The sequence below is a fragment of the Asterias rubens genome, chromosome 6 (assembly GCF_902459465.1).
Source record: "Asterias rubens chromosome 6, eAstRub1.3, whole genome shotgun sequence".
NCBI classification, from domain to species: Eukaryota; Metazoa; Echinodermata; class Asteroidea; order Forcipulatida; family Asteriidae; genus Asterias; species Asterias rubens.
This window is the reverse complement of record NC_047067.1, coordinates 7,339,350-7,364,222: the sequence shown is the minus strand read 5'-3', so window position 1 is coordinate 7,364,222 and position 24,873 is coordinate 7,339,350. Positions and strand designations below refer to the sequence as shown.

At 39.0% G+C, this 24,873-nt stretch overlaps 1 protein-coding gene across 1 annotated transcript; it reads left to right on the top strand.

Moving 5' to 3' along the window:
- Positions 1-1,317: 1,317 nt before the first annotated feature.
- Positions 1,318-24,401, top strand: LOC117291529 (extracellular serine proteinase-like). Its single transcript, XM_033773307.1, has 8 exons — positions 1,318-1,708; positions 3,332-3,475; positions 18,203-18,392; positions 19,887-19,993; positions 20,807-20,954; positions 22,028-22,218; positions 23,261-23,432; positions 23,958-24,401. Exons 1-8 carry the CDS (start codon positions 1,589-1,591, stop codon positions 24,278-24,280), a joined length of 1,395 nt encoding a protein of 464 aa, XP_033629198.1. The 5' UTR covers positions 1,318-1,588; the 3' UTR covers positions 24,281-24,401.
- Positions 24,402-24,873: the final 472 nt, after the last annotated feature.

Below are 24,873 nucleotides of genomic sequence, written 5' to 3'. Positions count from 1 at the left end.
CAGTATGATGGCGTATTGATTCAAATAATAACCAAAACACATACAAAACCAATATAGTAATACAATTTTGTTTTAGCGATTTGTCAAGTTGATCTTTAAAATGTATGAGAGGGAACTCGAACCCACATCCATTATTACATTGGTAAAAGGAGATTATATTTTTGAAGAACACTTGGAATTGATCATATAAAAGAAATAATGTTGTACATAGTAGCTAGCGAGTATACATGTTTTTTTTTTCCTTCTTTTTGTTTTTAAAAGTTCATCATTATGCTTAATGGGTCTGAAACACCAAACAGTGTGCATTGATAAGGTACCTTTTTGGGGTATATATTTCTGGGGTAGGCCTAATTAGCAAGAATTCAAAACGGCTGACCAGCCAAAAAATGTGAACAAAATCTGAAGTTAAGTCGTCTGAAAATACATTTGATTCATTTTCATAGAGACTGGGAGACTTATTATTTTTATTTTATTTTAATATTAGCATTTAGCATTGGTTGCTATGGGAATTCATTTAGTGTGGTGCATCCGTTATTGTCAGACTTCGTTGTTCAATAGCGCCCTCATTGGCACTGCGAATTTTAAAGGCAGTGGACACTATTGGTTATTGTCAAACACTAGCCTCCACAGTTGGTGTATCGCAACATATGCATAAAATAACAAACCTGTGAAAATTTGAACTCAATCGGTCTTCAAAGTTGCGAGATAATAATGAAAGAAAAATAACCCTTCTCCCACGAAGTTGTGTGCGTTTAGATGATTGATTTCGAGACCTCAAGTTCTAAACTTGAGGTCTCGAAATCAAATTCGTGAAAAATTACATCTTTCTCGAAAACTATGGCACTTCAGAGGGAGCCGTTTCTCACAATGTTTTATATTATCAACCTCTCCCCATTACTTGTAATCAAGAAAGGTTTTATGATAATTACTATTTTCAGAAATTACCAATAGTGTCCACTGCCTTTAAAGCGATATAATTTCCATTGGTAGAATAACAGAGAAAAAGAGGGCGATGAATAATCTTTTGCACTTCCCTTGAAAAATTAATATCCTGACTTAACTTATTTACAATTCCAGATAAATGTAAAATTCCATACGTAGAACCCACGTCAATGTAATCATCACATTTGCATTACTTCATTTAAATACAACTGCAAAATATTATACATATTATTTTGTAAAAGAGAAATTACAAGAACATCTGGATGAGTATTTCAACAGCTGACGGGGAGTAAAATGACAAGCTTGTTTGATAATTAACAGTCCGTAAACATTATACATCCTCAGCAAAAGCACACAAAAAGGCGATCGATTTTGACCTCCGATATTAAAATCACTGTGATTTTTTGACTTGGTTCTTTTCTGGTTAAGGTTTCTGTTTGACTATTTAGTTGGATAATTTTAGGCTAACGTTTGCGGCTCAAACTATTTTATGATAAAACTCATTTTGTGATTGAAACGAACACTAGATACCAAAATCATCTTCAAGTTGTATGTGTGCCCTTAATCCTCTAAATTGTAGAACTGTTGGTAACACGACCGTAACCTAAACACTATCAGTGCTACGGTTTGGTATTTTGGAACGGGAATGATGTTGCTACTGCCGTCTGTTCTGCTACTTGTGGCGGGAAGCATTTGTGTTAGAGGTTTGGCGCCAATTCACCGAGCTGCCGAGAAGATTCCTGACAGTTATATTGTCAAAGTCAAGGTTAGTGTGGCCTTTGTTTTGCTTAAATTGATTAATAAAGCATCTGTGTTTAAAGGCACTGGACACATTATTGGTAATTACTCAACATAATTGTTAGCATCAAAACTTTAGTAACAAGCAATGGAGAGCTGTTGATAGTATAAAACTTTGTGAGAAGGGGCTCCCTCTGAAGTAACGTAGTCTTTGAGAAAGAGGTGATTTCTCACTCAAATAATAAAAGACTTTGGCTCAAGCCCATTTTATGCATCTGGAAGCACACAAAGTATCGCAACAATTGGGTGTTCTTTCTTTCATTATTCTCGTCAAATTCGACTGACCAAATTGAGCCAAAATGTTCACATTTTAAAATTTATTTTGTGCATGGGCTATGTACGGATAGACCAAGTGAGAATACTGGTCTTTGACAACTACCAAACGTGTCCAGTGCCTTTAAATTTTGTTGACCTGTGAAAAGAGCCACAAAGCCTGGACATCCTGTAAGAATGATTTGTACACATTTCAATTGAAGAATACGTAAAAGACGAGTAGATTTTGTTTTGTCATTGTTTGAAATTTATAAATTATTAAACATTTTCTTCTCCTTTGTAAAGGTTTCCCTTGTAAGTAATTCCCTTCACGGTGACCGTAATTACGGTAAATATTTGCCACCAACCACATTAGGGTTTGGGTACTTTTGGTAGGACCAAAAAACACAATGTCCACTGATTTACATTAAAGTTACACAGTTTGAAGATAATGATATTAGAAAGCGTACCTGAAAATATTAGTTACTGAGGAGCTGTAGTTTTTGAGAAATGAGTAAAACAATGTCATGAAAATAATTTTCGTCTCACTGATCATGAGACGACAATTATGTCAGAATGTAAAAACGTATTTTAATGACATTGTTTTACTCATTTTTCAAAAACTACAGCACCTCAGTAACTAATATTTTCAGGTACGCTTTCTAATGTCATTATCTTCAAACGATGTAAGTTTAATGTAAATATGTGGGCATTGTGTTTTGTGTTATACAGAAAGTACCAAAACCCTTTATAACAACAGTGAAATTTGGTTGCAGTAAACATTTCAAAGAAGTGTGACTCTGACCAAAATATCAATTTCAAAAACCCCAAAATTGACAGTACTCCCAGTATAATGAGTTCACCAATATAAACTCTGACTTATCTTTATAATTATCAGTGCACGAAAGTCTACAGTAATGTGTAATAACCTTTGGTCTTGAGAGGCACGAACACTACTTGTTATTACTCAAAATAATGGTCAGCATAAAAAACTTTATTGGTAATGCATGAACAGTGGAGAACTGTTGACAGTATCACACTGTGAGAAACGTATCCCTCTGAAACAGTTTTTGAGAAAGAGGTATTTTCTCACTGAATATGAAAATTACTTTTATAAGGCATCTGAACGCAGACAAATTTATGCAAGAAGGTTGCTTTTTCATTTATTATTCTCTTGCAACTTTGATGACCAATTGAGTCAAACTTTTCACAGATTTTATTGTTTTCTGCATATGATGTTGGGATACACCAAGTGAGAATACTGGTCTTTGAAAGTTATTACCAAACGTGTCCAGTGTCCTGTATTAGATCTTAAACTACACATTTTATTTCCCTACAGGATGGTTACGACATAGATGTTCTTGCCCAGCAGTTAACGGACCATTCTGTAATCCGTAGATCTGGGGCTTCGTTGACACATCGTTACAGGCGGTCATTTCGAGGAATTGGACTTAATTTACCAACCGACGAAGCACTTGTTTTGGTGAGTCCTCTTTTCAAAAGTGCATATTTTTTAATCCAACAAGGGTGACGTATTCCACTTCACACAAAATGGCTCAACTTGGGTCCAATATCATAGAGCTGCTTAAGCAAATCTAGCTAAGCCCAATAACAGTATATGCTTACCAGAATTTTGTTTACGGGCAAACTACCAGGAAATCACAAGTACAACTTTCGACTGGTGCTCATTTCTGCTCAGCGGACAATATTGATAAGTAATTATTTTCTGATTATAGGTACCTCTATGAAAATCAGAAGCCCATACTATTTAGCTATAATTCCGTTCAACTGGACTTGGCTTTTAGTATCATCCGTTCTGCAATGACATATAGGCTCATTCATGGTCAACATTTTCGGTCACATAAAATACGATTACACGATGCAATTGGTGGATTTTTTTGAAAAGATTTACAATGTCCTATGCCCAATTTGTTTAAAGGGTATATGTAATTTTTCTTACAAAAAAACACAATGTCCACAGATTTACATTAAACTTACACAGTTTGAAGAATATGATAGTAGAAAGCTTCCCTTGAAATTTTACTTACTGAGGTGCTGTAATGAGAAACGAGTAAAAGTAATAATTTTCGTCTCTGTTTTAGCATGTAAAAACGTATTAACCAGTTATGCTATGGTTTTGGTATAATATCATAACTGGTTAAGGGGATTTTACGTGCTAAAATGATTTTGGTCTCATGGTGAGACCAACATTATTTTGTGACTTGTTTTACTCATTCCTCAAAAACTACACAACCTTAGTAAGTCATATTTGAAGGGAAGCTTTCCACTATCATTATCATTAACTCTGTAAGTTTAATGTAAATATGTGGACATTTTGAAAAAGTACCCGAATCCTTAAAAGGAAGTGGACACTATTGGTTATTGTCAAAGACTAGCCTTCACAGTTAGTGTATCTCAACATATGCATAAAATAACAAACCTGTGAAAATTTGAGCTCAATCGGTCATCGAACTTGCGAGATAAAAATTAAAGAAAAAAAACACCCTTGTCACACGAAGTTGTGTGCGTTTAGATGGTTGATTTCGAGACCTCAGACTTAGAACTTGAGGTCTCGAAATCAAACTGGTGGAAAATTACTTCTTTCTCGAAAACTATGGCACTTCAGAGGGAGCCGTTTCTCACAGTGTTTTGTACCATCAACCTCTCTCCATTACTCATCACCAAGAAAGGTTTTATGCTAATAATAATTTTGAGTAATTACCAATAGTGTCCACTGCCTTTAAGCAAGAAATATCGAAAATTTTAGGTGTGCAGCAGATACGCATGCGTGTGACGCAAAAACTTGACAACAGAACCGCGCTTTTTCACAGAGGGAGGGGGAAGGGGGTATTCAAGCTGCAAAATGTAACTGGTGACGTACACCTTTTTTTTCATATATGCATATTATAAGGTTTTGCCAATCTAAAATAGATGATACATCCCAAGCCAGTGCTTTCAACATTACGACTCAAAATAACCCCTGGTGGTTATACAACAACGTTTGTGGTTTTTCTTGTAAATGTAATTATTATAGCCATGCATTGGCTGTTTTTTAAATATGTTTTTAATGTGTCAATGTTCATACTGTATGCGAGCATTTGAATTACCCATTTGGGGATCTAATAAAGATTATTGTATTGTGTTGTATTTGTTTGTTTGTACGTTCAAAGAGGAACTATTTTAAAAAGTAATTAGCACAACGGGACAGTTCCACCGCAGCGAAATCAAACTGGCCCAAACTTCAACTTAGCTTGGCTCATTGGCCACCCGTGGTAACACAGCCTGACCACTGACCTGCGCAGTGGGTTACCAATCGTGCACGCCGTTCTTGTTATTGGTCAGACATCACCACAACATGGTGTATTATCGATGATGAACCAGCATGTTTCGTGGGAACTGCAAATCTTATTGGGACAACAAACAACATTTTGGTCCTCCTCCATGACACACAGTCATAATAAACAAAGTCAATTTGTTTATATTGGTATTGGAATATTGTTATACATTGCAGAGCATTTCCTAAGGAAATATGCCACGAAAAACACACAAAAACAAGAATATGAGTGATTCCCACACTCTTCCTACACGCCTGCAACCGTGGACGTCCTATTTTTCCTCTTTTTTATTATTCTTTTTGCAACAGCTCCCATCGTTTTCCTACAATGGACCTTTCCCGAACTATGAAATCTATTGTCCTCTTTTGTTCTGGGTCCCAGGTTTGAATGTTACTCTCTCTCTCTCTCTCTCACCTTTAGGTGAGAGAGAGTAACATTCAAACCTGTGTCACAATGTTTGAACATTAATTTGTTGACAATATTGTATGTTAAAGACCCTGGACAGTGTCGTCAGTTACTCAAAAATAATGTTAGCATACAAACTTACTTGGTAACAAGCAATGGAGAGCTGTTGATCGTATAAACAATTTCGAGAAACGGGTCCCTCTGAAGTAGACGTAACTTTCGAGAAATAAATTATTTTCCACTAAAATATTATTTGAATTCGATTTCGAGACCTCGGAATGTGATTTTGAGGTTCCGAAATCAGGCATCTTAAAGCACACAACTTCTAATGACAAGTGTGTTTTTCTTCCATTATTATCTTGCAACCTCAACGACCAATTGAGTTCAAATTTTCACAGGTTTGTTATTTTGTGCACATGTTGAGATACACTCAGTGAGCAGACTGGTCTTTGACAATTACCAATAGTGTCCAGTCTCTTTAAGTCAAACGCGTTCACATTATAGAGTAATTGAATAAGAAAGTTGAATGGCCGATATTGTAATGAATAATCTTGTTTATGCTTTGCATGTGTGGCTTTGGTATCAAGGCAGGCTACATGTACGTATTGTAAACCTTCCAATGCGGATAAGCTAAGTCTAAATACAATGAAGAATTGTAGTGTTTGTGAAAGAAGTAATTTCTCACTAAAATATTCGAATTGTAGACATCTGAAAGGATACAACTTGTGCGACAAGGGTGTGTTTCCTACTATACGTTATTTTCTCGCGTCGCAACTTTGACGATCATTTGTGTTCAATTTTTCCCAGTTTTGTTATTTTATGCATTCGTTGAGATACACTTGAGAAGAGACAGAGACAGCAAAATTTAAGAACAACTGTATATAGAAGTAACTTTGTTTACGAATCCTCACAGAAGTTTGATTTTGAAGCGCCCCGGGTGATAAGTGATGGGAGGCTCTACATAAATCGAATTCTTATCGTTCAATACTTTTTAAAATACAAAAACAAGAGGTTGAAGACAGGGGTTAGGGGAGAAGAAGAAAGAAAAACAATTCCGGATTTGTTTCTGTTACTGACACCGGTATCCACCATTATATAGTACACACACATCCTTGCTGAATCTCTAACCACGTGTTGTGGATGTTGCATTTAAAAATCGTAATACAAAACGGCTAATATATCTCAGGAAACACAGTGCCATCATAGTGCATGCCAGCAGGTAGACCTATACAATTACATTTCCTGTCAGGGATATTACGAGACCAGGAAATAATATGAGTCGCCCTTAGTTGGGTGACACAGATCGAGCCTGAATCACAGACCCTGTGATTTTCTAAGTACAAACTGTAGAGTTATGCGTCACTTTTGTTTTGATTATTTACCACCATACTATGTGAGAAAACAAAAATTGTCAGCGAGTCGTCGTCACCTCGATTATGACATGACCATTTTTAGGCACCTGCTGGGAATGTTCATATAATTGCTGTAGCCGAAGAGTGACACAGATCGAGCCCGAATCGTTGACCCTGTGCTTTTCTATAGGTACAAGCTGTTGAGTTTTGCATCACTTTTGTTTGTATATTTGTTATGTGTAATGAGAACAACTTAAAGACACTGGACACTATTGGTAATTGTCAAAGACAAGTCTTCTCAACTGGTGTATCTCAACATATGCATAAAATAACAAACCTGTGGAAGTTTGAGCTCAATTGGTCGTCGAAGTTGCGAGAAAATAGTGAAAGCAAAAACACCCTGCTTACACAGATGCTTGATTACGAGACCTCAAATTTTAAAGTTGAGGTCTCGAAATCAAATTTGTGGGAAATTACTTCTTTCTCGAAAACTACGTCACTTCAGAGGGAGCCGTTTCTCGCAATGTTTTATACTATCAACCTCTCCCCATTACTCATTACCTAGTAAGGTTTTACGCTAATAATTATTTTGAGTATTACCAATAGTGTCCACTGCCTTGAATTGTTAGCGATTCGTCGTATAACCTCGATTACAATGCGAACATTTTAAGCACCCGTGCAGCCTAGGGAAATATGAGTGACACAGATCAAGCCCGAATCACTCTTGACCTTGTGATTTCTAGATACGAGACCGCCACATTCCTTTTGTTTTTATTTTTCTTGTGTGAGAAACCATTGAAGGGACACGTTGCCTTGGATCGGTCGAGTTGGTCCACGAAAAGCGTTTGCAACCGTTTGTTATAGAATGCATAAATGGTTAGAAAGATGTTTTAAAAGTAGAATATAATGATCCATACTAAAAACATGCCTCGAAATTGCGTGGTTTTCCTTTTACTTTGCGAACCTACACGGTCGGCCTTTTTATGGAGTCAAAAACTGGCGTGCCGTGTTAGTTCACGACGTTTAAGGAAAACCATGCAATTTCGAGGCATATTATGTGGACCATTATATTTTACATCTTCCTAACCATGCATTTTATAACAAACGGTTTCAAACGCTTTTCATAGACCAACTCGCCCAATCCAAGGCAACGTGTTCCTTTCATTGTGAGCCCATAATCAACTGGGAATGGTCATTTTGTCGCAGCCGAAGGAAATATGAGTGACACAGATCAAGCCTGATTCGCAGACCATGAGATTTTTCTCTGTACCAGCGGTAGGGTTATGCGTCACTTTTGTTGTTATTTGTCATTTAGGTACAAAAAGGTGAAAAACCTTGTGAGTAATTCGTCGTATAACTTCGATTACGAAGTGGGGGAGACCATAATGACCTGGGAATGGTCATATCGCAGCCGAAGGGTAGAATGTGTAATATTTCCTTTCGGTTTGGGTTCCGAGTGCAACACCCTTTTTAGTTTGGTTACCATTTACAAGATGGGTGGTCGGGTTGGTGTATTGTTTGTCCTATAGCCTTGCCTTTCACCTATGAGGACCCCAGTTCGAAACGCGCCGGGCACTATGGATTGGGTTTTCAGTAGACAGTTTGGGTTTTCCCTGGAATAAATAATCTTAAAATGGGTATACACTGTAAACAATATCCGTGAAATTTACGGCACTTTACCTGGCACCCTAGCTGCCAGGTAAAGAGCCGTAAATTGTACAGTGGAAGTTTTGTAAACTGCGCCGTAAAGGGGTAGTTTACAAAACTTCTACCGTGAAATTTACGGCACTTTAACTGGCAGCTATAGGGTGCCATGTAAAGTGCCGTTAATTTCACCCTTTTTGTTGTACAGTGTAGGGCCCCGGCCCACACATTGCAAAAACTGGGGTGTTGAAATTGACACCAGGGGTGCTGTCACAAAGATACGAGAGAAATAACAACGTAGGATGTTAAAACAACACCAATGTCAAACAAGTAGGTCAATTTAATAATATTAATGCTCAACTTAAACAAAACTATTTTTTAGGGACCATGGTTGACTGACTGACTGAATGACTCTGTTGATTTACAGAACAAGGGAAGGGGGGGGGGAGGGGGTCTTTTAGAATAAATGTTTGTACGTGTCTGTTTGTTTGTTTGTTTGTTTGTTTGTTTGTTTGTTTGTTTGTTTGTTTGTTTTTGTCTGTCTGTCTGTCTGTCTGTCTGCCTGCCATTGTGTCTGTCTGTCTGTCTGTCTGTCTGTCTGTATGTCTGTCTGTCTGTATGTCTGTCTGTCTGTCTGTCTGTCTGTCTGTCTGTCTGTCTGTCTGCCTGTCTGTCTGTCTGTCTGTCTGTCTGTCTGCCTGCCTGTCTGTCTGTCTGTTTGGGGTTTGGGTTGATGACATGCTGATATTCAGAAAACTATTTTGCTTTCGCAGTATGACTCATTCTATATTTCAAATAAAGAGAGTACATTGTATACAGCCAAGGTCAGCAAAGTGACAAACAGAAAAAGTCAACATACTATCTAAGAGAGCTGTTTAAACACATAGATTAAAGCTAGACAGTCTTTAAAGGCACTGGACACTATTGGTAAAATTAAAAGTTACTGTCTTAAACTTACATGGTTACGAGCAATGGAGAGATGTGTATAGTATAACAAGGCAATATGAAAGCACACAAGATTTGGCACAAGTGTATATTTTCTTTCATTATTCTCTTGCAACTTCAATGACCAATTGAGTCCATTGAATTCACAGATTTGTTATTTTATGCATTTGAGATACACCAAATGAGAATACTAATCTTTGACAGTAACCTAGAGTGTCTGGTACCTTAAAGGAACACGTTGCCTTGGATCGGTCGAGTTGGTCTTTGAAAAGCGTTTGTAACCGTTTGTTATAAAATGTATATGGGTAGAAAGATGTTGTAAAAGTAGAATACAATGATCCACACAAACATGCCTCTAAATTGCACGGTTTTCCTTTTACCTAGTCGACTAACACGGTCGGCCATTCATGGGAGTCAAATTTTTGACTTCCATAACTGGCCGACTGTATTAGTTCGAACAGTAAAAGGAAAACCACGCAATTTCGAGGCAAATATGTGTGGATCATTGTATTCTACTTTTAAAACATCGTTCCAACCATGTGCATTTTATAAAAAAAACGGTTACAAACCCTTTTTATAGACAAACTCGTCCGATCCAAGGCAACGTGTTCCTTTAAACCACACCGATAAATACATCAAAGTGGCCGCACAACCGACGTTTCATTTCAGGACAAAAACAAATTAACACAAAACTACAACGGGCATGCAGAGATGCCACGATAAGCACCGAGGCCCTCTCTCGCTGAATTATAGAATGCACATACTGCAGCAAACCAGTGTCCCAGATGTGACATTCTAGCATCATGTAAATCCATAATAACCGAAAGGTACACGGTGTGACCTGAACTATACGATTATGATAATGTCTATAAATAGACTGCCAGTTGTGTTATGATTGTGAACGCAACAACAGACCACAGCACCCGTGTATTAACCCCACAACTCATACACATGTACATGTATAGTACAGGTACATGTACACGTTCAGACAGAGGGACGTTCCATTGAGCGAACCGCAGATTGAAAATAATATTGCTCATATATCCGGACCTCTCACCAGGAACACAAAGCAGTGTTTGCGCAGGACTGTTGGAGGATCAGTGGGGACATACAATACGTGACGTGTTTTGTTTACGAAGGTCTATTCGGTATTTAATAAGGCATTGCCTGGAGTGCTTTTCAGACAACAGCTCTGGACTTCAATGGGACCAGTGCCAACTGCAGCAGCTGCTCTACCATAAATATTAACAAGTCTTTGTTACGAAAATCAACAGGTCAAGCGAGAACCAGTTTCGCCTTTTTGGCACTTCCAGAAATTTCTACATGAACGTGTTTGGCAACTTCGTGCACCTCGTCTTGTTAACTGTTGCAACTGATCGATTGAGAAATATTTGGAATCCGCGAAAGCTTGTGCATCAAACTCACTAGCCATATAAACAACACTGCTGACTAGCCACAATAAAACGTGCAACCTTGTTTGACAACTGTAAACACAGAACTTATTAATTGACTTTTGCAAAAATGGCAACTTGTAAGAAATCCGTTTTGTTGGCGTGGCTTGGAGTGAGCATCGCTATTCTGATAGCTGGAACGATCGCTGCGTTTCTGGTGCGATTTAAACAATTTGATGGACACACTTTTTGGCTTGGAGCCGGCGATCAAAAGCCCGTGCTGACCGGGCTTAGCTCTCATGAATCCTTCTCGAGATACTACTGCGAAGAGCTGAACATTGCCAGCACAGAAGGGGGGTTGTTCAACGCTTATGTTCTCCCCAATGCCCCGGTACCGAGTGGTCAGTCCTACCGCCAGGGGTTGGCGCAGACCATTGCGATCGGGCCATCTCGGGTTTCGTCCCCGTTGGTGTTCAACCTCCACCGGTCGGCCGAGTCGGTCGCTTACATGGAGTTCAGCTCCTGCAGCAGGGCGACCGAGCTCGTCCTGTACCGTTGCGAGGACGAAGCTGCCGCCGTAGCCTGGGAGACAAACGGCGACAACCAACGATGCAAAGAACACTGTAAGTACCCAAAGTGTGACGAAGGGTACAACTCCTGCGTCTTCATAGTCAACTCGGCATTCCACAACGAGGTGTTTGTCATGATGGTGGCCGCCGTGGAAGACGCCCCGGACAAGGCGGTTAGCGTGAAGGTGAACATCACTCGATTCCCGTACGATCTCAGGGTGCATTCCGCAACCTGTCTGAACGTAACCGACTGTCGACTGCCCATCGACAAGGCCCAAACTCGGGCGGTGGTACTTGAAGCTCCAGCCGGGCGAGCAGTCAAACCGATCACCCTGAACACCGTCTGTGTACCTCGAGTTACTTCATACCTTGCCTTGTATCTGGGAGTGCCCCTAGCTATCGTTGCTGCTGTTTCTCTATTTGTCTTCATCCCTTGTCTCTTGCTGCAGAAATCCCTCAAGAGGCAGTCGATCGAGCTGATGGTAAAGAGCGCGGCTACCACTTCCAGGGGAGAGGGTACAAGTGAACATGATGGGGCCGGTCTTTTGGACAATGAACACCCGAATGTATCCTGTTATGGGGACCGTGATCGGTGTTAACTTTTCTTCAGATTTATCTTGTTGACGGGAATTGTGACTTTGTTTAAAGGCTTTGTGTAATAATGTAGGTGTTTCTGGATATCATGTATGGTATTTTACAATTGTTTTCCTGCTTTTCTGTATTTTTTTTGGTCCAGTGAATTGTCGATAGCCGATTGATTGTTAAGTTCATGCGCCAAAGTCGACGGATATCAATGCCGTATATATTCTGTATATTGTTATGATTATCAACGTCAACAAATCATATATTATCGTAGGTAAAAGGTATGACGAAATTATATCTCGATCATCATTCACTTAATTTTGTTCATAACCATCTGAGCATTTTAGAGATTGAAGCACTTTTCTGAAGATATTCAATTTCAGAATTTCAATGAAGTCGGTGTAACTTTTCTTTGGTTAGAAAAACCTCGATGAAGGCATATTGTGTTTCTTCCATTCAACTCAAACAAGCTCGGGCCAGACGGACATGTTTAGATAGGGTACCCCTTTAAGAAATTGTATTTATAGAACTGTCAAGTAAGTACGCACATAGTCTGGTAAAAAAATTCCCACGGCATAAAAAGGTTATGTATGTCATTCGATACCAAATCTTCATGATCAATGTATTCTGACCTACATTTATTTCCTGGTGGTGTGGGAATCTGGGACACACTGGGAGCAATGACATGTAATGTTTACGCGTCTTGAATGATGGATACATCTGCAATATCCATCAACATTCAAAATGTCGCATGTACTCTATATAACATAGTGCTCTCATGTCCATTAATGTATATGGGTTTGTCTGCAAACGCATGTCGCTCGTCGAAAACCAATTTTTTTTTTTTTCTGAGGTGCATTCATTTCATCTAAAACACATTTATTGACGTACTGGTTTATCGGTTTTGTTTGGTTTTAAACATTGTTTCTGATGTGCGTGCATTTTCATCTATCAAATACATCTATAGGCCTGTTATGTTTGTCGGCATGCATGCATTTCATCTGAAACACACGTATATTATTAAAGTGGTTTGTTTTTAAAGTTAACTATTGTAATTTTGTTCACAATGAAAAGGATATAATTCACAATTATTAAAAAGGAGTTTGCATAATTGCCTTCCGGTTCGAATCCCTCGGGGCACTATGTGGATTGGATTGACTGTATGTGTTTTCCCTTAAATACACTGGACACACACTATTGGTAATTGCCAAAGACCAGTCTTGTCACTTGGTGTATCTCAACATATGAATAAAATAACAAACCTGTGAAAAATTGAGTCGATTGGTCGTCGGAGTTGCAAAAAAAATATGAAAGAAAAAACACCCTTGTCACACAAAGTTGTGTGCTTTCGGATGCTTGATTTCGAGACCTCAAATTCTAAACTTGAGTTCTCAAAATCAAATTCGTGGAAAGTTACTTCTTTCTCGAAAAACTACGTCACTTCAGAGGAAGCCGTTTCTCACAATGTTTTATACTATCAACCTCTCCCCATTCCCCATTATTCGTCACCAAGTAAGGCTTTATGCTGATAATTATTTGGAGTAACTACCAATAGTGTGCACTGCCTTTAAACAAATCTCAGGGTTTTTATTCCCACATCTAAAACTGAAACTTCCTTTATAGTCTTCTCCACATTGGGTTCTTGGCTATGTAGGCATGCATACGTGGATCAAGTCAACTTTTCTAATAGTCCTTGGCTTCACATTAACAACCATGCAGACATCGAAATGAAATGAAACAGTTTGTCGATTTCAAGTTTCATACGGAAGTATTGGTTGTTTTAAAATTAATGTTATATTGTGGTGGGATTACAATTATAATAGAGTTTTTGTGTACATACTAATACAATGTGAGGACATTATTTAACACAGGGAAATTTAACTTAAAGTTGCTAACCCGACAGTTTTTTTTATTAACAACTAATTAATAATGTTATAGATTCGAGTAAGTTTTATTGGCTTTCACCCCTGGTATTGCACGAGAAAAAAAAACATCAATGATTAATAAAAAAAACTGTTAATTGACGTCTACCAGCCTTGCATGAAAATGTTTTGCGTGTCACTTTGTACCAGCTACATGTGTATATGCTTGTATTTGTTGTGCTTTGACTTTGGTCCCCCCCCCTTTTTTCTCGTTTTGTAACACCATAATCCGTCAGACTTCGTTGCGAGACAAACAGACTGAAAAGAAAAATAGTAAACAGAATTATAGCAAGACAGTTCTCTAAAGAACAACTCTACCTGGCAAGTAGCCGCAAACCAAATATATAAACCTCACAATGCAATGCCTCAAATCATATTATAACGTTCAAGTTGGCAAAAGACATATTTTCAGATGCACTTTGATGTATACAAAGCAGAACTGTATTTGCTATTGAGTGGTCAGGGTCCATAGCATAGCATTGTATTATATTATTTAATAATGGACTTTGAAGAACCTTGGGAAAAACACAATTATTGTGGCTGTTTCTTTTGTTAGAAATTGGTACCGCATACGTTGACCAACAGTAGTATCTGATCGGTGTTTTTTTTCCAAGGAAGACCTTTAGTCTAAACTGCCCTTCATTATATCTGGCGATATACAAACTTCAAAGACAGTGACCTAGGGGGAAAAAACGACCTCACTCAACATAGGTGCATAGAATGATACAGACTAGTTTAATTTTTATACAGTATCTAGACTTTGAATATCACTCGGCATGAAGGGAAGAACAACAAAAACCTATGGTAAAAGGACCTCCCTCAACATAGGTGCATAGAATGAGTGTACCGACTAGTTACAATATCTAGACATTGAATACACAAAACCCTGAGGTAAAAGGGCCCCACTAAACATAGGTACTGTACAAAGAGTGAGTGTAATGTACATGTACATTGAATACACAAAACCTTGAGGTAAAAGGTATGGTCAGTGTACTGACTGGTTATAAAAGATTTAAATATCAATGCGTGCACCTAGCATGAAGGGAAGACACATAACAAAGAAGCTAAGTTTTGGTCATTATGAAAGGGGAGCAGAAATTTGAAAGCAAGTTGGAGTGAAATAAGCTATGCAATTTGAAAGATAGAAAGGAGAAAAGGGAACTAGAAGGATTGTTTAACTTCGTTATGAGCGAAAAGCTTGTCCAGAACCTAAGAAGCAAAAAAGACGCTATAGGGGGAAAACACAGTTGTTTTTCCTTTTTTCCCCCTAGAAATCGCTACCCCGTACCGTGAGCTACATACAACTGATCGCCATTATTTAGAAATAGAAATTTGAAGATAATCTACAGAAATTAACGTACTACTAGTCAACATGCAGTGGAAAAGTTTAAGCATAATGCTTTTGTATATTTCCCTGAGACAGACAAGGACTTGGACGACAAAGAAAAAAAAAACAAAAACCCAATGACACGGACCAGACTAATCAATAAAAATAATTATCGACACCATGCACAGTCTTTGTACAATTAGTGTATATACTACAGTTATATACAAATACATATTCAAGAGGTGCTGTTTCAATGTCTTTGAGAATGAATTAAGTGAACGAAACTTTTTAATATCAGAGTTAAGGTTGTTCCAGAATAGGTTGCCACGAAATACAATGCTGTTTTACGTGTTCGAGAGGAGCACACTCAGAGGCCGTTCTTAGCTTTTAGACACCTTTGAAGTGCTCAAAAGCAACAATACAAAGCTGAACCTATTGTAATGGGCTGGGAATTTTCTGACCTCAATTTCTCAATGTCAACTTTTTGTATAGAAAGTAATCAAACAAGAGAAGCCTGGCTAAAAGGGGAAGCCAATAAAGCGTAAAGGAAATAAAAGGGTCATTGTACTGCACACAATTTGCCACAAAAAACGTATTGTTAAAAAACATATAGTGTGGTTTGCACTTTAGGGTAAATTGTTTGGCTTTTGCCAACGTTTTCATTATCTACGAGCACCTGTGAAAGTTTTAATTCAAAGGCACTGTGTTGTTGTAATCAAGGGCATTGAATTCATAAGAAGAAACTATAAATAAATATTTAAAAAAATTGTAAACTTTCGGGTACAACCATGAGTAAATCTCGTATATAAGTGAATGTTGGCTCTGGAAAAGAAACGTCTCTTTCCAGAGCCAACACCCACCGTAAGAGACGTACATATGGTTTTACCCGCAAGTTTGCTATTTATCATAGTTTCTTCATTTACTCCACACCATGCGAAGCTTCAAACAACACTTGGCATTGAACTCATTCACGTGACCGCGGGTACCAAGCGCATCTCTGGCCGCTGCATTCGCAAACGGACACAAACCTTCAGAAATCTAAGAAACGATTAATGCATGAATTGTTGTTCCGTGAGTCATTTTCATTTGTTGCACATTGCCTGATACTAGTACTCAGTCATTGTTTGCTTCTCCTGAAAATCATGTGGAAATTGGGTTGGTAATCCTGTTTTTATCAAGGAAGAAATTTGACTGCTAAGCAAATGTTTGTGCTTAGCAGCTCTATGAAATTGGGCCCAGGGCCTAAAGTCAAATAAGTTGCTGAGAAAACAACAATCTTAGCAGGTTTAACCTGCTGAAGCAATCGCACAACATCGGTAAACAGTATTGTCCAAAGGTCCACACTTCGTGTATCGAAGTGTAACTTATATATAAAATAACAAACCTGTGAAAATTTAGGCTCAATCGGTCATCAGAGTCGGGAGAAAATAACGGGAAAACCCACTCTTGCTTCCGCACGTTTCGCCGTGTCATGACTTGTGTTTAAAATAAATTCGTTATTCTCGATATCGAGAATTGATAATTTATTGTTTTAATGTTTTCTCAAAAAGTAAAGCATTTCATGGAATAATATTTCAAGAGAAGTCTTTCACCATTACCTTATGTAAACCCTGTAGTGTAAGTTATTTGTAAACCTGTGAACTTTAAATTTTGTTCTGTTCAGAAAGTGTCCAATGGCTTTAATAACAGCCAGCGTTTCCCCAACAATAACGGTGTTGCGAATGGTGTCCCATCGCTCGTCGGTTGCTTAGCAAAGAAACCCGCTAAGCAGCATTTTCTGCTCGACAGTTATCAAATTTGGCTGGTGATCGTTGATGGGTTGCTGATCTCACTTAATGTAATTTCAATTTTGTCTGCTGATCTCACTTAATGTAACTTTTTTCTTTATAACATTTTCCAGTTATTTTTTTTACAATTTTGTTTTTTAATATGACAACATCATAACAGCAAAATTGTCGCGCAAAGGAAACAGACTCTATATGAGTTGTTTCACCGGGAAGCAACTTAGACACTGGACTGGTTTGCAACCAGCAGTAAAGTGTCTACCCATCGACCTTGACTGTAACTGAGTTCATCTAAAACCAATAAGGCATTTTGAACTAAATGGTGGACACAACAATACTTTATTAGAGGAACATTACAGAATTGGTGTTTGCGAACAAAACAGTTGCTGTCAGTGTAAGCACTTTACGAATCCACCATAGGGCCTATACATAAACTGACAAACCTGTAGAAGTTTGAGATCGATCGGCCATCTGGGTCACGAGAGAACAGTGAAAAACCGATTACAAATTTTGCATTGCATCGATGCTAAAACAAAAATGAATAAAACGCTCACTGAGCGATACTCCAAACGCGAAGTTAGATTCTTGATATCTCATCCATATGACATTTCAGACGGAAGTATTTCAAGGGATGTTTCAACTATCATCATCATTCGACCGTGTACGTTTTATGTAAGTCTGTGATCTTTCTTTGAAATACCGTTGGGTAAGTCTGCAGTGTTTGTACACACCCAATCCTAACCATGCACTTCTAGTGTCCAGCATATCTATAACAAAAATAAAAGGACTAATAAAGAATGTTCTCCAATTAACACGCGGGTTGTTACATATATCAACAACAGTGTATTTTAAAGGAGCCCTCAAGATTTTTAAAGGAAAATAGGTCTCTCCAAATAAAAGTAATGAATCGTATCTTTGCCATCTAAAATTGCCCCCCCCCCCCCCCGCAAACAGGTTCAGAGCCTAGAGGCGGTGGAGTATGTGGCAGAAAATGGCAAGGTGCACTTAACCGAATCAGATACTGCAAAGGTCATTGCATTGGAAGCATCTCAGAAGAGGGCGCCAGACACGACTGGTATACCATGGAATCTGGACAGGATCGACCAGGACGAACTGCCATTAGACGGGAAATATAAACCACTCAGTAAGTATAGGCTACATCTCGCAGTTCGGAAAGCTACATTTCAAAACTTTAAGAATATGGAGGTCTGGGAAACAGTTAAACAAAACCGGCAACAACTTTGTTGAAGTAGGTGGCAATGGCCTATGGAAAAAATAACTGTAGCACACACCTTGAAGTGGCCTCCAGGCCTTGTGTGTCTGGCGACTTGCAAAAAAAAATGTTTTTGCCTAAAATTACGAAGGTTGTGGTTTTCCGTTACCAATCAGGGCCCAATTTGATGGCTCTGCTAACCGCTGAAGTCTGCGCTTACGATCACGATTCCCCGCTTACGTGCAAGCGCCGAATTTCTGCACTAGCCTACAGGACCGACTCACTGGCAGTCGCCTGGCTAAGATGTACAAAATCCGTTATGGTCTCGTTGACATTGAGTGGAACCAGTACCTCGTCCAACTATCTACATCAACCAGAGGTCACAAATCCCGCTTTGTCATCCCTCACACCAAATCAACTGTGTTTACTAACTCCTTCTTCCCACGTACCATCCTGGACAGGAATAGCCTAGCAGTAGACCCAGCGCCTTTAAGCTTGCACTTAAGGCTCATCCATCTAAGTAGCTCTCCATATCCAACAGTTTTTACTTGCACTTACTTACATAATTTATTTCCGCACTCGACAGCATGTCCTACTTATTTTTCTTGGACGCATGCGCAAACACGCAGTGCATTTATCCTCACAATGCGAGGCTGCACTTCACAGGAAGGATGGAAGGAAGCCTTGTAAGCATAGAAGGTCTAGTAACGTGGAGTACGCACGCGCCGAAGCCAAAATTTGCCGCTAACCCGTGAAATACGTTTGCCGTAAGCACATAACTCCCTGCTTCCGTAAGCCCCGATTTTGTGCTTACGGTAAGCAGAGCCATGAAGTTGGGCACAGGTATGAGTCGAGATCGTTTGACACAAGAAAATTGAATAACGATCTCTTGTTCAGATTATGTACTACATGACTGCAGTTCACACATTTTGTGCGGATTTCAGTTTGTTTTAGTATGGGACCCAGACGCTCACCGGTAAGGAAACTGACCCAATGATACAGACCAAAGTATTAACGGAAAATAACAGGAACAAAACCATTAAAACACTATAGAATGCGGCATTAAAAAGACTCACATTTAAAAATGATACACGAGACGAGTTTCCGTCCGTTATGTATAAACCAGTAACGAGCATTCCATAGCGTCATATAGGGGCTGCCATGGGAAAGGCCGCACTAGTTTAACGCAAATCACTGTTAACTCCCTATGTGCTGGATATGAAGGTAAAAAGTACACAAAAAAAACAGGAAAGAAATAGAAACGGAAAAAAAAATAGTGAATGATGAAAAAGGTAGGCGACCTTTGTCTGGAAAAGTCTAAGAATTTACGCATTTAGAACTTATACTTCTCTGAAACTGTTTCGTAAATTTTTTCACAAGACTTGTGAGTAAGGTTCACATTTGTGTTCTTGTCATTCTGTATAGATGATGGCCAAGGAGTAACAGTTTACGTCTTAGATAGTGGCATCCTCCCAAATCACGAGGAGTTTGATGGCAGAGCGAGAGTTGGTTATGACGTGTTGGGTGGAAATGTAAGCATTTTTACGAGGAACATTCATTACGACTTTGCTTCTGCAAATAAGTAAAAGTACGATTGATACATTGTCATTAAATGGAAAACTCCAGTAATCCAATCAGGTCGAGGTAAGTATCAAAGGTATTCAAAGACACTGGACACTATTGGTTATTGTCAAAGACCAGTCTTCTCACTTGGTGTATCCCAACATATGCATAAAATAACCAACCTGTGAAAATTTGAGCTTGAATGGTCATCGAAGTTGCAAAGATAATAATGAAAGAAAAAACACCATTGTCACACGAAGTTGTGTGTTTTCTGATGCTTGATTTCGAGACCTCAATTCTAAATCTGAGGACTCGAAATCAAATTCATGGGAAATTACTTTTTTCTCGTAAACTATATGTTACTTCAGAGGGAGCCGTTTTTACAATGTTTTGTACTACCAACAGCTCCCCATTACTCGTTACCAAGACAGATTTAATGCTAATAATTATTTTGAGTAATTACCAATAGTGCACGTCCACTGCCTTTGAGAATTAAAGGTTAAAGCTAACATGTGTTTTAGGAAAGGTCGATACAAGTATACAGAAAAATATGTACGATTGTTTTTGAAAAGGCAAATACAAGGCATTTTCTCCTTGGTAAAGGGCACCCTATGAGGAAATTGTAAGTTTCAAGGGCACCAAGGCAATGACCAGGGTGCATATAGAGGCAATCATCTTCGTTGCCCCCGTAAACAGTTTCCAATCTATGTTTATTTTTAAAATAAGCACACATGGTCAACCACGTTGTCACTAACGTCCCCCGCTCTCACGTTTACTTTCAGGGGATCGACTGCGTTGGTCACGGTACCCACACTGCGGCCATTGTGGCAGGCTCGACTTACGGTGTCGCTAAGAAGGCTTCAATATGTGCTGTACGAGTTGTCAGTCATGACTGTGATGAAGATGGCACAATGGCTGATGTTATAGCTGGTAAAAACATCATACATCATAAACTTCTTCTACCCGAGGCAACATAATTTTTGAATGGATAAATAACTGCAAATTGGAGACAGACTTACCAGGTATAATTACATTGTTCTGATCATGTGCGCACGCTCAGAACTACGTAAACAATGGAATATTACCTGGTAAGTCTGCTGCCACCTAGCGTCCCAAAGTCTCCCATTGACCAAGTGTTTTTCGGTAAACTGATATATACCCCTGTCCTAGCCATTGAATTTTAGTTTGAGCCTAGGGTGACCCGTCCAGCAAAGCAGACTTGACACCATGGAACCACGCCTTCGGTTTCGATTGTCACTCACACCAATTTGAAATGGTGCGCTTTCACATCGCGGGCTTCTGAAAATATACGGACATTTCACTCCTGGGGTCAGAATTTACCCACTTCCGAAAGTAGGCCTGACTCACTTCTGTTCTGGGTCAGTGTGACCCGGAATCATGTATCAAAATGACCTAGAAATGCGTCAAACTGACGCAATCCCAGTAAACGAACAACAAACAAACCGAGACAGCCTGGCACAGTATGGGTCAGATCTCCCGTGACCCGCATCGCACTCCGGGTCAAACTGACCTGATGCTGTAGTTGTTGTTGAACAAAAAATCTTAGAGTGTACGACATGGCAGGACCGAAGCCGACGCCGTAGCGTCGGAAAGGCACTTGGTCTTCTTCCGAAGATATTTATATATTATTATGATAATTCTCCGGACAATACAATAGATATAACAAGCAGAGGCCGTCCAGGGAAATGCAAAGGTAAAAAGCTGTCATCAAATAAAAAATGTGCCCCCATCAGACCTTGCTCATTTGAAAGACTGAGATTTATACAACACATAACACAGAAATCTAAGACGCCCAATTGTCAAATGTAAGGAGAAACACCAACCAGACAAAATGAAACGGGGAAAAAATTACCACGGGTCGAGTTGGCAAACCACAATTCCACTTCCTAGCCAACATATTATGTCCTTATTTACAAAACTTTTGAAACAATATAGTTTTCTGGATAATAATATAAAAACTAGTGATTTATGTTCATAAAAAGGTCTGGATTGGGTGGCCCACAATTACGAGAAGCCAGCTGTGGCAACGATCTCTCTAAACATGTACGGGGAACACCTACCATTGGAGAATGCCCTGGATGGTCTGATCAGCGACACGGGTATCACCGTGGTGGTTGCAGCTGGTAACTTCGATGACGATGCCTGTAATACTAGCCCTTCATGTGACAAACAGGTGAGGTACAAAACAACAGAAAAATAATAAGAAGAAAGAATGTTACAGTATTATATAGCGCATTTTCAATGTACATTCTCAAATACGCTTGACAATGATATTGTTAACAGAACAGGTGAGTTTTAGCAGTATTTTGAACATATTGACAGATACAACCTGGCAGAAACTTTACCGCAGTAATGTACACCATTTTATGGAGCCCATAAAGGGACGGGTAAACAAAAATAGTAAAAAGGTATAAAAAAAACTTAATTTTTGTTGTTGTCCCCTCGGAATATTATTTACCACAGAACAACTCTTTTCGTTCCGCACGAAATGTTAATTTGTTCCTTGGAACTAAATAATAAAATTTGGCCCAGATCACAATCTATCCTGTTTATTTCGCTCGTACCCAGCGCCTTGCTTTAACCAGGCGCTGGGATGGGCAAACGTATCATGCACGCTCATTGGTTTAATAATGCGCAGTCCCATCATGCATCACACTCACACTGCGCCATATTTCTATGCACTGCATACATGACGTACTTCCTGAACAAGAATCTGTGCAAGCGGATTAGCCCATCCCAGCGGTCCTGGATAGACTGGCCGCTGGGGCCGAGCGAATCCTGTTTACCAGTTGAATGGGAGACTTTCGAACGCTAGGTGGCAGCAGACTTACCAGGTAATTAATGTCCATAGACCTTATCGCAAATACCAATGCGCACGCGCAGACTGTTGAATGAGGTGCATTGTGGGATATATATGGATCAAATTTGGATACCAGCAAGACCACAATGCACCTAATTCCTATATAGCTTTACGCGCGCGCCCCGGTATTTGCGAAAAGGTCTATTGGTTATGCAGTTCTGAGCGTGCGCCAATACCGAGAACAACGGATTACCTGGTGAGTCTGCTGCCACCTAGCGTCCCAAAAGTCCCCCATTGTTTCTAAGGGTAGCTCAACGACTGAAAGATATAGGTGAGTTTTGAAGCTAAAACAGCGGTCTTCCATGTTCTCCTGTCCGAATCTTTTATGAAAATAAGGGTTTGTTCTCTTCCACAGGTCATCACCGTCGGAGCAACAGACTTCGATGACGAGCGGTGGCCATCTTCAAACTGGGGACCGTGTGTGGACGTCTTCGCTCCGGGGGTGAACATCAAGAGCGCGACCTTCACGGGACCAAGTGATACAGATGAGCTAAGCGGTACATCGGAGGCATGTCCCCATGTTACAGGTAAGGTGATTGTATGGAAGATAGGTAGGGTGAGAAACTGGGCTGTATTATTCATCTTAAAATGAATCTTGTGTCGCTCGAATGGCAGACTAATGTTTCTCCTTGTGATTTTCATTGTTGTAATGATTAAAGACACGACATGTTGCCTGGTGCGCACAATGTACTATTTTGGTACTATTGTCGTCCCAATAATTTGCACTGGTATTACGCCTGAACAAACTGCATGTGTGGGTGGAGCTTTCGTTTTTGCGTTTACTGCCGAAAATACCTTCAAAGGAAGTCTTTTGATATCATTCTTTGAAGTAAAAAAAACAAGACTTGTGTATGCTGTGCCGATTCTGGTTCTTCTGTCTTCAGTTTTACGAGAGCACTTGGAATGATAATGGGATGTTTCCCACCCGCTCTACATTAAGTTGCACTGTGTCGTCTCATTACTGAGATAAAATCATTGGCCAGGGTTAATCAATATAATCAATTGTGGGGAACTGATTTATATTATAATATGTATCAATATAATCCCTACAGGAGCAGCAGCAATTATTTTGTCCGAGGATGGCTCGCTGTCCCATGCCGAGGTCAAGGCCCGGATCATAGCCTCTGCCACCCCGGACGTACTTCGCTTCAACGAGGGTAACACAACTGACTACCTCGTAGAAACTGTCAATCTGCTTCTACGCGTCCAGACTGAACCGACAACCAAAGAGGAAGTTGTTGAGGCAGAGGAAAAGATCGTCATTGCTACTACTGTAAACCCCAACGTCTTGAAGATGGAGAACTTCATGCACAATATGGAACATCTTGAAGAGGTTGAGATTGAAAATTCTAAAACAGACGTTCCTGATTTTTGATGTTAAAACAACTGAAACGAGCCCATAATAAAGGTGTCATCATTATTAGTGAAAAAAAGAAAAGAAAGGAAAAAATATATATATAAATGTTAACTTACTTATAATTATTTATGTATCTTTATTTTATTGTGAGTGATTTTTTAAAATATATTTTATTGTTAGTGTATTTTTTTGCAAATGCCAATTAACAATCTTCATCCCTCAAGGTGGGGCTGTGAACAAAGGAAATAAAAGACGCTGGAAACTTGGGATAAAAGAATTATATAATACATCCCCAACAAACAAATATAAACAATTTAAAATTAAATAATTACTAAATATTAGTAAAAATAATAATTAAAAAAACACAAAATTATAATGGCAATAATAATATAAATAATAATCGTCATCATCATAAAGATAAACAGATACATGCAAATAAATAAAAATAATTTAAAACATTTGAATACAAAATAATGTACTTAAACAAAAAAGCAATAACAAAAGGGTGCTATTTAGGAAAACTTTTCAGGCAAAACATAGCACTTCAGCCAAAGCGGCATTTGACTTTAATCTTAAATCATTGTTGAGCTTTGGACATATAAAATAAACAC